We start from the raw sequence: 14,210 nt of genomic DNA on the forward strand, positions 1-14,210 counted from the left end.
ACAAGAACCTATAGACTAAGTGAGTGAAATTAATTGGAATTCATAGTGATGCTTTTATGACATATTCATTTAAATATGGGCAATTAAATATGAATATTTTTGTAAAGACCATTTTCAATAAAACTGTTCATTTAGTATTTTACATTAATGGCACTTATATTAATGACACTTAATATAAAGAATGATATCAAAAATACGTTTAAAGCACATTGTTCTTGAGGAAGGCACCTTACACCATATATAGCTATATAGCTACATACACTATAGCTATATATATATATATGCAAGCTTGTATCAGCCATAATTTACTTGAAAATGCTTACCTTAATTTCTTCTACTATCATAATATTACTTCTACTTCTAATATCCTATAAAAAGGAGTCTTATTTCGTAATGTTTCAGATATTAAAGGTGCATTTAGTTAGTAGGCTACTAGTTTACTATTTAGCTGGCTATTTGTCCCAAAAGTAACGGGTTCTGTACTTTTATGTTTGTTTTTATAAAGAGGCAAAAATACTTTACTAGCCTATATAAAGAAAACTATGTGAATTGCATACCACAGATGATCATTTGATGTCAACATGGTGGCAGCCATACAGGAACCCGTTTCGTGTAGAATAACGATGTTTAATTCCCATTTCAGTTAAAAATGTTCAATGTCAAATTTATTGAATTTTTATTTATTTATTACATTTATTAGAATTTATTTGTGTTAAACTTTGCCGAGTAGATCTTTAACCTCACAAATAGCCTACTGTGCATTTGTTTCTCAAATTATCATCTTGATTTATGACTTCACAGGAATCCCCAAATTAGCTGCCTGCATATGCAGAGCAGGAGGTGCACTGCAGATAATACTGTCTAAAAAACCAACGCCTCGTGTCTTCACTGATAGTAATCCCTACGTCATTTGTGAGAAGTGGCTATCACACACGCCGTGGACATTAACATTACATCACAGCTGCTTATGCTGAGCTGAATACTGCGTGCGTGAGAGAAGAACGGCTGAGACACGCACAGACGTTTCCCAGCGAGACCACTGACGAGAGACAACGGACCACCGTTAACCGGAGCTCGAGACTCCCTGAGATTAAGGTAAAATGTTGCTTTTGCTGTTGTTATTATTTGTAACTATTCTTAACGAATGCATTAGGAAATAGTGGGACACATATTGTAGCATAGAAACGCGCATTTCATAGGCGAATGGTGCCACTTTAATAACGTTCACATTTTTTCCTACTACCAGTAGTATCAGTTTTTCCTACTAAACTTTATATAGACACTCAGTTTTATAAAATACACACACGTATGATGATTGCAAATGTGAAAAGTTGATTAAAAACCAAAGGTCTTAAGATTATGATTGTAGTAAACGTCTTTTTATGTCATATCAGATCAGCTGAGGATCATTTTCATTCATTTTTTAATTATAATTTGTGGTATTGCTGCTTGGGTGGGGCTGTGAATATCTTTCTCAGACTTTGGATGTATTCCTGACTCAGACAGAGAGACATGCCTATTTTTGGACTCCATTGACACATTTACAATTTTAAACAATACAGAAAGTTGCCTATGTTTCTATTTTTATTTTATTTTGTTTTACAAAACTCTGCAGAGTCAGAGTCCACAATTAATAATATAAGGCATACAACATATAAGAAGAAGAAGCGAGAAATTTGATGAATTGTCATTGTGCAGTAACTGCATGCATCTTCCGGATGATTTGTGCACAAGTTTGGCATTATAACAGAGAATCAAATTTCCATTGGTCCACTGCAGACTGGACGTTCCTCCATCACTGAGAGTTCCCTGTTCTTTATTTGCCTGATTATGATGTAGTGAAAGTGAGCATAGTACTGTATAAGTTCACTAGGTGAAGCCAAGAGTATCCTGTGGAAAATGTGGCTTTGCCATCAGCGTTTAAACCTATAGGGAGTAGAAATGGTTTGAATTAGGGGGAAATTATTTTTTTAGATCATTCCTATGTGATTAAACAAAAGTCATAAAGATTGAACGGTTTTGGGATACTTATAGGAGTAAACTTATGGAAACATTCATAGTTGATTTGCTTCAGAAGCAATGTATTTTTAACTACACTGTGAATAGAGGACTCTGGATAATATAACATATTTCCATTGTTGCTTACAGTAGACATATCTCAGATTCCGAAAGTAATTAACTGCTATTTTAAAAATCACATTACATTTTGTCTTTAATCATACACAAGCTAAGGACAGACTGACATTAATTAGTTTCTTCTTAATTCTCTCTCCAGGTTCAAGATTATCATTCCATTGGCAACCAGAAACTTATCAAACATGGGCAAAGTAAGCCAAAACGTCTACTTGCAATATGTTGATGTAATGTTTGCATTTTGATCATGTAGTTAGAAAAATGGCCACAAAGACATGACCTCTGCCTCCTTTCTCATGGTAACGAATCTCGTTTTCCATCTGTTGTAGTTCAGAGAGTATAGGATATCACAGTTTTCTTTATGGAATCTCAGAGGTCAATGAGTTGCTCATTAAAAAATTAGATCTGTTGTGAACACCACAATGCCACATGTAGACATGTGGTGACTCAGTGGTCTTATTTTTGAGCTATTATTTCATTCTTGATATCTTACCTTTTTTATTTTTATTTTTTAATAGGTAGTAGCAAAAAGCACACTAATAATTCATTATGTATTATTGATGCTTGTAAAATTACGCATCACTATTACTTTTGCTATTATTAGGATTAGGGATTTGAATAAACCTCTCTAACCCTAAGTATTAAACCTTGTTTGTGCTACGCTCATGAATAATACCTTAAATTATGCAGCTTATTGAGGAGAGGTGAGCTATTACTTTTGTAAGTGCTCAAAATTTACAAATGCAGAATGATAAAACATGAGAAAAAAAACTTAAATTCAAGGAGGGACCATGCTGGTGACATACTGAAAAACCATATAGCAATGGTGGGGAGTTTGCCATTGATGTGTAGTAATCACATTTTCTTTAGAAAATGTCCTTTATATTGTTATATTTTGTAAGTTTATGTTTTATTTCACAGTTTTCTTCTTTCTGTAGCTGAAATACTTTCTCAGTGACATCTTAGATGTTTTCTGAAAGTAAGAAACTGCTTGCCACTACACTAATGACATAAAGTATTTCTTATAATATTGTAGAAGTGTGCCTGGCCGGATGTTTGTTTGCTGAGGTCGGTGTTGCTAGGGGTCTGTTGCTGTAGACGTGGAACCCTACAGCTGCTGTGTTGAGCGATAGCTTCTGGACAGGCCTTGAGCATGTTCACAGAAGCATGATTGGGAGGACCCTGGCTCTGTGCCCTACTAGACACACCAGCAAGGCCAATATAACGGGGAATAATTGTAGTGAGACAGTGAGTGCAGAGGAACTTTGAAAATGCACAGTCATGCAGCATTTATGCCCCGTCAGATGTGAGGTCTGCTGCTCTCTGAAGGAGAACAATCCCTCTATAGATTCAATAGGGTTGAAAGTGTAAGGTTACAGACATTTAAGTCGCATACAGGCTTTCTGTCTCTCTCTGTCACACACAAACTGACTTTTGCTGCTGACCATAACACGCAACTGCTGCACTGACAGGTGTCAGCTGTCCACTCTATAGTCCCGCCTGGGTTTGGACTAAAGGCCAGATGGGGGAGAGTCTGATTGTTGGTGTAAAATTACACCTGCCCCACCCATGAGCAACTTAAAATAAATTTTTGAGTTCAGTATAATGCATGAGACTGTAAAAGACATCTAAATGCACTGCAAAAAATAATTGTCTTCATCAGCATTTTGTTTTGTTTTCAGTAAAAATGTCCAAACATCCTTAAAACAAGATGAATTAACTTTAGAAGATAATGATTTTAGATTGTTTTTTAAAAATATTTTATATATTTTTATATACACTACTGTTCAAAAGTTTTGAAAGAAATCAGCAAAGATGCAGTAAATTGATCAATAGTGACAGTGAAGACTTGCATTGTTACAAAATATTCCTATTTCAAATATATGTGAACATTCTATTAATCATATAGCACAGTTTCCACAAAATCATTAAGCAGCACAACTGTTTCTAACATTAATAATAATAAGAAATGTTTGTTGAGCACCAAGTTAATGTATTAGAATGATTTCTGAAGGATCATGTGACACCGAAGACTGGAGTAATGATGCTGAAAATTCAGCATTGCCATCACAAGGATATTACATTTTAAAATAAATAAAAATGGAAAAATGTAATTGTATAATGTGTAATATTTCACAATATTACTGTTTATACTAAATTCTCTTGTTTAAGCATAAACCTCACTAAATTTATGCTTGAAGACAGAAAAAATATTTGAAAATAAGTCATAATATTGCATGCAAGTAATTTTATCTTGTAATATGGAAAGAAAACATTTTGAATGCTTATTATTCATTGAGTTTGATTAGATTAATCTTGCAACAACTCTTGGACTTCACCGTTCAATATAAACAAAGACATTTATCATTTTTGTTATAGGAATTCAGAGGTACAATTGCAGATCACCCTGACTTTGATGCAGGCAGTGATGCAGAGGCCCTGTATGATGCCATGAAAGGCTTTGGTGAGTGTCAGGACTCCTCATCTATAGATGTTAAATATGAAGCCAGTGGCTGCTGGGATATCCCTATGATCACTTAAAAGTATTCCCTTTTGTGTCACAGGAAGTGACAAGGAGGCCATCTTAGACCTGATTACCTCACGAAGCAATGCTGAGAGGCAGGACATACGTGCTGCCTACAAATCACAGTTTGGGAAGGTACTGGAAAATCTCTGGCAAGCATTCAGTAAATGCATAAAAGACTTATAGAACAAAATGCACTTTATCAAAACTATGTTATTTTATAGGATTTAATTGATGATCTGAAATACGAGCTGACAGGGAAGTTTGAACGTCTGATTGTGGTTTTGATGAGACCTCCAGCCTATCATGATGCCAAAGAAATCAAGGATGCCATTAAGGTATGTAAGAATCTTGATGCTTTGAGAATTTGAGACTTTCAGTTAAATGTGCTATGCCTGGCTGATGGAATTGCATTGAAATGAACTATTAAAATGCATGGCTTGTATTTAGAGAGATGTGTTATGCTGTATTATTTGATTCGGTCCTTAATATTTAATTATTTTTTCAATATAATAACAAAATGGCTACAGGATGTGTGGTCTTTACTATATCTGTCAATCAGCTAAACAGAACAGAATAGTGACTTACAACCTCATCTCTAAGCATCATTCATTAAAAGACCAATTACAATATCAGCTATATTCTGTTATTTACTGCCTGTTTTGTTCTGTGAATCTATTTTGCTGTTGCTATCGTTAGGATTCGGTAAGTGATTTTCCTTAACTAATTAAATGGCAATAGGTAGGCCAGTTCTTTCTTTAGTGAGTGTTAACCATTTCATGATCTGTATGGCTGTGAAAAATCTAAAAGGATTTAGCCAATCAGGACTTCAGTAATAGAAAACAAACATGGAAGAAATGTCTGACTATACCTTTGGAAAAGAAATAGATTTATATATTTAATATGTATTTATCACAGATATAGAACATGCTTCGTTTCAACTCTTAATGGGGAGTTTAAACCTAAATTGCTGTTTAAATTGCAGATTTTAACTGCTTTCTGCAAATGCCTTGTTACAACAAAAGACTGCATGGTTTGAACATTTTTTGCAATACTAACTCTATCCTATATGACACAATAATCTTCTCTCATTTGAGCACATATTAAATTTCAATACTTAAATACTTATAATTAATACTTAATTTCAACATCTATACATATTCAATACTGTAATGTCTCTGTCTTTTTAAGTAACTGCACTCTTATCCCTCTGAATAATTATACTAGCTGACTGTACATTATCCTTTTCAAATAGACAAATACTAATTAAAGAGACAGAATATGCGATTTGTGTCGCTCAGTAATGGACCTTCATGCTCTGCTTTAAAGGGAGCAGGAACAGATGAGAAATGTTTGATTGAAATTCTCGCTTCGAGAACCAATGAGCAGATTCATAATCTGGTGGCAGCATACAAAGATGGTGAGTTTTTTTTATACAAGTTAATAAGAAACCAGAGATTCTTCTGAACTGAGGCAAAGCCTGACTCTGTGATTGTGTTTACAGCATATGGCAGAGACCTTGAAGAGGATGTTATAGGGGACACATCTGGACATTTTAAGAAGATGCTGGTTGTTTTGCTTCAGGTGAGTCAAATCTTGTATATGTTGATTTATGTTTATATATCAAAGGTTTAGATATTTATGATTATATAAAACCTTCATGTTGTTTTTTTTTGGAAATCCAGAAGCTGTATAAGTTAATTGTGTCTTGTTTCTCAGGGGACCAGAGAGGAAGATGATGTTGTTAGTGAAGACCTCGTGGAGCAAGATGCTCAAGTGAGTGTGAATATTAGACTTAGAACTAGCTATAAATTACAATCTGTTTCAAACAGATCACTGGATAAATGATACTACGTACAAATCAGTATTACGTTGATTCTGATTGGTTGATTGTGACCTTCTGTGGTCAAATGTTATTTACAATGATTGTATAACTCTGCACTCTCTTTCTTCCCACATAAAGAAAATAAAATGTAACTGAATATTCTATGCTTATTTACATATTTATTTGGCTCTTTAGTGCATAAAGGCAACAGGAAAACTATGTAGCATACTAGAATATCCTACACCATGCAACTGTGTTTTTGACCTCCTGACTTGCATCCTGAAAGAATGATTGTGCGTAATCTCACTGTGTAGGACCTGTATGACGCAGGAGAGGCACAGTGGGGCACAGACGAGGCCAAATTCATCATGCTGCTGGGAAACCGAAGTGTGATCCATTTGCAGTTGGGTATGAGAACCGCAGCCACACACTGAACACAGAGATTTCTGCTGACTAACACCCCTCCTCCACTACACAGTCTCTCTTCTGTCTGTAGCACTCCTCACCGCACTGCCGATTAGATTTGACCATCAGGTTGCTGCTTTTAATAACCTGACACAAAACCACTGTGCAGTGACCTAAATGATGTGTGATGATGCAAGATGCACCACTGCACAATTTTATGATTGTTAATGAATTTAGATTATTAATGATTAAGATTCATTGCAATATTCGGATTAACCAGTGTAACATGGATAAATTCTGTATGACGTAACAGCAAATAAATAATTGTGTTTTTCAGTATTTGATGAGTACCAGAAAATTGCTGAGAAGTCCATTGAGGACAGTATTAAGAGTGAGCTCTCCGGAGACTTTGAAAGACTGATGTTGGCTGTCGGTAAGCTTTGGCACCATGCAATCAATACCTGAAAGCTCACTGCTGCATTTTCTCTAAGATCTGCTTTTTTGTTTATCTCCCATAGTTCAGTGCATCAGGAGTAAGCCCATGTTCTTCGCCAAACGGCTTTACAAATCCATGAAGGTAGTGTTACCTGTTAGAATGAATTGCTAAAATTGCATTTCTCAAGGCTTAAATCAATGCATTGTTATTTTTCCCATCTGTCTGCAGGGTCTGGGCACAGCTGATAACACTCTGATCCGCATCATGGTCTCCCGCTCTGAGATTGACATGCTGGACATCAGAGAGTGCTTCAGACTGCGCTATGAGAAATCTCTGTACAATATGATTCAGGTGCATATACACAAACACATCAGAATCCAGACATTTCTGCATTCTGTCAGTACATTCATGTGTGTTACATTTATTATTGTTTGAAATCATTTCCAATACAGTGAGGTTTTTCTCCTTGGCCTTATAATTGCGTTTGTCATTTGTTGTGTAGTTACATAGCAAACATGGTTTATTCATGTCGTACATTGATGGCACATATTTTTTTAAAGTTACCCACTGGATGCACGTTGTGTGTGTCTGTAAATAAAATAGTAAATAATATATTTTGCCATGTGTTAACCCAACAGGATGACACATCCGGGGATTACAAGCGCACCCTGCTGAAACTGTGTGGAGGAGATGATGAGTAAGCTTTTTTAAGGGTCATTTTTTAAATGTTAAAAATCCTAGCTTTATATGCAGAGATAAATATAAGTGAGCCATTCTAAGGCCGATTCCTCTCAAAAACTTAAGTCATTATTATGTACATTGCATTTAATGATTCTAGTGGTGCAGAAATCACAAACTTCTCTAGATCAGTTTTGCAGTAACTATGAACAATCAGTAGAGGGAGACATTGGTCCATCATAAAACAGGACAATATTTATAGTATCCACACTTTTAGACATATAGAAAAAAGACACGAGTTTCTATCTATACTTTCTTTAAATGTTCTTTTAATGCATGCTACTGTTGAAAAGTCTGAGGTCAGTAAGTATTTTTTTATGTTTTTCTTATGTTAGTCTCTTATGCTCACCAAGGCTACATTTATTTGATGAAAAACACAGTAAAACAGTAATATTGTGAGCTATTACTGCAATTTGATTTTCTATTTGAATGAATAGAAATATAGCTGAATTTTCAGCAGGCATTACTCCAGTCTACAATGTCATATGATTAGAAATCATTCTACTATGCTTATTTGGTACTCAAGAAACATTTCTTATTATTATCAATGTTGAAAACGGTTGTGCTGCTTAATATTTTTGCGAAAGTCATGATAATTTTTTTTCAGGATTCTTTGATGAATAGCAATCATTTGAAATAGAAATCTTTTGTAAAATTATATTTAAAAAAAAAACTATTTTATGCACCCTTGCTAAATGAAAATCTTTACTGACCCCAAACTTTCGAACAGTAGTGTATTTATATACAGTACCTCCATATTTACGTTTACTGTATTATATGATTTAGATGTTCTTGCAGATTTCATTGAGCCAGGGCCACATTTTTTTTTCAGGATTCTTTGATGAATAGCAATCATTTGAAATAGAAATCTTTTGTAAAATTATATTAAAAAAAAAACTATTTTATGCACCCTTGCTAAATGAAAATCTTTACTGACCCCAAACTTTCGAACAGTAGTGTATTTATATACAGTACCTCCATATTTACGTTTACTGTATTATATGATTTAGATGTTCTTGCAGATTTCATTGAGCCAGGGCCAGAGATCAAGAATTGAAGCTATTTTGTTTTTATCAAACCCTCAATCCACACATTGTTATTTTGTCAGCACAAAAGGCTAAAGAGCTGTTTGTTTTTCAGTATGGCAGGGGAGTTCTTCCCAGAGGCTGCACAGATTGCCTACAAGATGTGGGAAATCAGCGCCATGACCAAAATCCAGGTTGGAGACCCCCACGTTTTCTCTCAGCAGCATGCATTATATGACCCTCTGCGCCGGCTAAGCTAGAGTTGATAACTGTGTCATGCACCCTGAACATACAGCGGAGCTTTTGTCTGTGCACAGATAGCATCCGAATGCCACTCAATTTGCTAATCAGTGTCTTGATTTGCTGCCAGTTCCTGTGACACTTTTCCAGTCACTCAGTTCAGTGTCACACCAATCCTACAGATCTCAGTGTGTCCGTATGTGTGCTTGTGCTGCTGATGTGATGTTGCTTTTAATAAGTTTAACAATATGCACTAATAGATCAATGTTATCAATGTGTGTATGTCTTTTTAATGTGTAAGTGTATCATTTTGTCTTTCTTATGCATCACTAGTTAAGAGGAACTGTGCGACCGTATCAAAATTTTGACCCTGCAAGTGATGCTCAAGGTCTGAGAAAAGCAATGAAGGGATTTGGTGCGTGAAAACACAGTATGTTATGGTTAATAGCATGCATTAGCCTAAAAATTGCAAAATATAATATATGATTTCCTGTTGTTTTTCAGGAACGGATGAAGATACGATTATTGACATTGTGGCACACAGGAGCAATGCACAGAGACAGGAGATCAGACAGACTTTTAAATCTCTTTTGGGACGGGTACGACACTGCCCTGTCTAGTTTTGTTCCCAATTGAACAGAGTATATTACTGTGGTTTCTGTAAATGTGTATGCATTTGGTATTTAGCTGATTTATACAGTTGTTTTCCATCAGGATCTCATGGCTGACCTAAAATCAGAACTGTCCAAAAACCTCCAAAGATTAATCCTGGGTCTCATGATGACTCCAGCAGAGTTTGAGGCTAAGATGATGAAGAAAGCCATGGAGGTACAGAGAATAAAATTGTAACGGCATGAGGAACCAAACAAACATCTTATTTGAGTCATAGAAAAGGCTGTTTCATCATTTAAGCAGATCGACCTGCTTTTGCTTTTTAACCTCTGTGTTCATTTGTTCACTGGGGGTCAGTGACCTGTCCAAACAAGAGCAGAGGTGATAGTCTCATTTTACAAGGACTGTTTGTTTGCCAGTGTTGCTTTCATGTTGAGTTTCACTGGGTTAGTGAAAATGAGGTCAAAAGCAGTATTTTAGTGATATGCACGTTTACATATAATAATTGAAAGCAATTTGGTATGAAATGCTATGTTTATGCTTAAATAGATGTATTTTACATATTTTATTAGGGCGCAGGGACCGATGAACATGCATTGATTGAGATCCTGGTCACTAGGAGCAACCAGGAGATTCAGGAGATGTGTTCTGCCTATCAGAATGGTAACTAAAACCCTTGCTGCAATTTAAATAATACATTTTCTAGGCTAAACAGAGATAAAAAGTCTTCGTAATGGGGTATTTACTACAGTTTCAACAATCATTTATTTACAGGTAGACTATCCATCACTTTATGTCTATCCATATATATTAACTTTCTTCTATATAGCCTATAAAAAAAGTTTGGAGGACGCCATCGCATCAGATACATCTGGGCATTTCAAACGGATCCTGATATCTTTGGCACAGGTACATCTACACAGTTCTTGCATCCAAACACTGACTCACAGTTCATACTTTGTGCTTTATGAACTCATATTTTACTTCAATCGTATATATATATATATATATATTAGTTTAGCTTTATTTCAATTAACAAAACAGTTTTTTATAGTTGTAGATTTAGTTTTAGTTAACAATAACAACACTTAGTCAGGGTAGCACCATATTTAATTTAAGGCTGTGAGTGATAGAAGTACAGTGCATTCAATGGTATGTACTGTTGTTTAACAACATACCGATTGTTCAGCTGATGAAACATCTTTCTGAAAAAAACTTTCAGTAGACAAAGACACCATAAAATAGTTTTGAAAGTTGTGAATTGTAAAAATTACATGATCTAGGACCATGATCTAGTGTTCCACTGTAAAGACTGAAAGTCTATTCTTCACAGCCTTGTTTTCTTCCGCATTAAATTCAGTATGGTGTCTAACCTAATTAAGGTTTATAACAAAGCTGCAGACATTGTATACATGCGAAGAGGACATCTTAAAGTCTTAAAAATGATTAAATTATGAGTCTATTTTCTAATATTATAAGGGGTGTATGATACGACTCCTTTAACAATTACATCAGCAAGCAGTGACATTTATGATCACATGTTTTACATACAAAAAATCATATGACTCCAGTCATCTAAAAAAATAGCAGTAACATGTGTATATTTTCCAGTGCGGAGTGTGAAGAATCAGCCATCTTACTTTGCTGACCGATTGTACAAAGCCATGAAGGTAAAAATGCATTGTTACGTAATACACTTCCCTCAACATCTGTCTCTGAGAAGGAGGAACAAACTCAAACAGCTGATGTAGGCCAAGAACATGACATCAGTCAAATCAAAGTTTGATATTTCTTTAATATCAAAAGTGTTTCAATGTTCCCAGTGAAAGTGGGAGCAAATGGAGATACTTGTTCTCACACAGCAGTAATCACACTCCAGTAGTCTGGAGTTTAGAAGACATTTCAATAATATCATTTTATAGCTCTTACTACTCCCACTCTTACTATTTCATAAGAGAAAAATATGAGCTGATGCTGAAATAAAACAGAACTGAGGACTCAATTAAGTCTCTGAGTAAAACCTTTACTCTGAGTGATGAATTACAGACACTGATTAAAAACATGCTTTACTGAGTAAGCCGCTCATTATAGAATGAAACATGTTTTATGGTCTTAGTTTTTGTGGTTCTCAGGATTGATTATGAATCACAGGCCCTGTGATGAGCATCTGCACTATTGCTGATGCTTTGCTTCATAAGCATCGCACAGATCAGCGGTCAGGCCAGAGTTTCCTAAGCACTGTGACTTTCCCTGCAGGGACTGGGAACAGACGACAGGGCTCTCATCCGTATCATGGTGTCCCGCGCCGAGATTGACCTCTTCAACATCCGCAAAGAGTTCAAGGAGACCCATGACACCTCTTTGCATGAATTCATCCAGGTAGAGACGCTCGTTGTAAGTTGTGTGCTCCTTCTCATACATACTGCATGCATTTGTGCATGTGTTACTGGTGCGATCGGACGTTAATGAATTTAAAAGAGAGTTGTGTAGATATTGTGTTTTGTCTTACTGTAGGCGTTGCACATCCTCTTTTGGTTAAGTCGAGGGGAACAGAGTGTTTGACAGGTTCCTGCGGTGTACTCGCTCGACTCAGCTGTTTAGGAATTCCCCCTGCATGCTTGACTTCCTCTCAGTGTGCTGAATCTGATTGGTGGAGAGAATGGAGACAGGAAGTGTTCAATAACAGGTCTATACTGGCTCTGTAGTCGAAACTCCCTTTAGAGATCAATAACAACACTAAATTATACATTTCATGTCTTGTTTTTGGGGCTTATTATGCTATTAGTTGGGCCAGTATGCGAAACAAACTGATGCTTCATTTAAATTCAAATCATATATAAAAAATAACAGCATGATTTATTTTTAGATGCTTGCAGTCTCTGTGTGTTTTTTAAGGTGTGTGTCAAAAGATTTCCTGAGTAGATTTATTGTTTTGTAGAATTGCATGGTTTCATAACATTTTTATTTGCATTTGCAAACATTATTTCCATGGAAATGCACTTTAGACTATGAAGGAAGGAAAGTGATATGTTGATCTCACTTCTCGTACAAGTTTAAACGAAATACTCAGTAATTAGGTAATGCAGTGAATTTCACAATGGCTTAATATCATTATGCAACACAAAACTTCCACTGATATGATTATGATGTACACTCCCAAATTATTGGGTGTGTTTTTTGATGCTTTATTTCAAAATGTTTCATCTGACCAAATCATATTATTTTCTCAGGGTGACACATCAGGAGACTATCGTAAAACCCTTTTGATTCTCTGTGGAGGTGAGGACTAGAACATTGTCTGTCGTCCGGGAAGTGTCAAACAGGATATTCATGCCAAGTAACCAGTACACTGTGTTCCCATTCATTGTTTGTGAGTTGCTAGTGACATACAGTCTTTGTGCCCTCTGCTGCTGCTGCCATGCATTTGCCAAATCTAATGACCTATGCAGAAGCCACACCTTGTCCCATTTTCTGAAATCGTGTGCGAAACACATTTTTTTTTACAGTTAAAAGCACTTTTTATGGTGTTACCGTACTACTAGTGCTTTATTTGTTACCCAACATCCTGTTTAAATTGATCACCCCAGAAATAAAAGACGTGATCGTGTTTGAGTTTGTGTTGTTAGATGGACACCATTGTTGTTGTGTTTTAATACCAAAAGTTGCTTTAAATCTAGTACAGAATGTGGTGATATGCTTCTGAACACAGTACCAAAATTGTTGACCATACAAAAGATCTGCACACTTGTTATTCTCCCTTTATTTAGAAAAAGTTCAAAGTGGCAACGTTTCGGTCAAAGACTGACATTTTTCAAAATCTTGCACCTGGCCAAGATGCTTTGGATGTGCGTACTTTGACTTTTTTCACACAAAAGTAAACAAATTAAATGAATGACTTCAAGTGTGGTCACGTACGCAAGCTTTCAGTAAGAATCCACATGAATATTTTGCCACGCAGATTTTGCAACAGGTTTAAGTTGGTCATTACACTGTTGACAATAAACAATGGACCTTTCGACCGCACCTTTAGTATTTTCATGACTTGCATAGGCTTATTGATATTATGCGCAATTAATATTATGACATACTGTAGGCTAAATAGGAAAACTGACAAATTTGTTTTTTAAAGCCCATTCACTCCATGGATGATAATTTTAGCAAGAAAGATATAGTTTTAAAAATTGTTCTAAATTTAAAAGAATAGACTTGAGTCTACACCACAACTATAATGATAACAGCACAGAATGAAAGATATCGCTAGATATTGCTCAC

General features: G+C 35.6%; 1 protein-coding gene across 1 annotated transcript; it reads left to right on the forward strand.

Moving 5' to 3' along the window:
• Positions 1-750: 750 nt before the first annotated feature.
• Positions 751-13,953, forward strand: LOC107594943 (annexin A6-like). Its single transcript, XM_016285173.1, has 23 exons — positions 751-1,095; positions 2,276-2,327; positions 4,513-4,597; positions 4,698-4,792; positions 4,882-4,995; positions 5,357-5,362; positions 5,987-6,077; positions 6,162-6,241; positions 6,377-6,433; positions 6,797-6,890; positions 7,225-7,320; positions 7,406-7,464; positions 7,552-7,674; positions 7,962-8,020; positions 9,202-9,280; positions 9,660-9,741; positions 9,831-9,925; positions 10,041-10,154; positions 10,511-10,601; positions 10,768-10,847; positions 11,504-11,608; positions 12,195-12,317; positions 13,169-13,953. Exons 2-23 carry the CDS (start codon positions 2,319-2,321, stop codon positions 13,226-13,228), a joined length of 1,797 nt encoding a protein of 598 aa, XP_016140659.1. The 5' UTR covers positions 751-1,095; positions 2,276-2,318; the 3' UTR covers positions 13,229-13,953.
• The last annotated feature ends 257 nt before the right edge of the window (positions 13,954-14,210 follow it).

Source organism: Sinocyclocheilus grahami, unplaced genomic scaffold (genome assembly GCF_001515645.1).
Source record: "Sinocyclocheilus grahami isolate Dianchi unplaced genomic scaffold, SAMN03320097.WGS_v1.1 scaffold193.1, whole genome shotgun sequence".
Taxonomy (NCBI): Eukaryota; Metazoa; Chordata; class Actinopteri; order Cypriniformes; family Cyprinidae; genus Sinocyclocheilus; species Sinocyclocheilus grahami.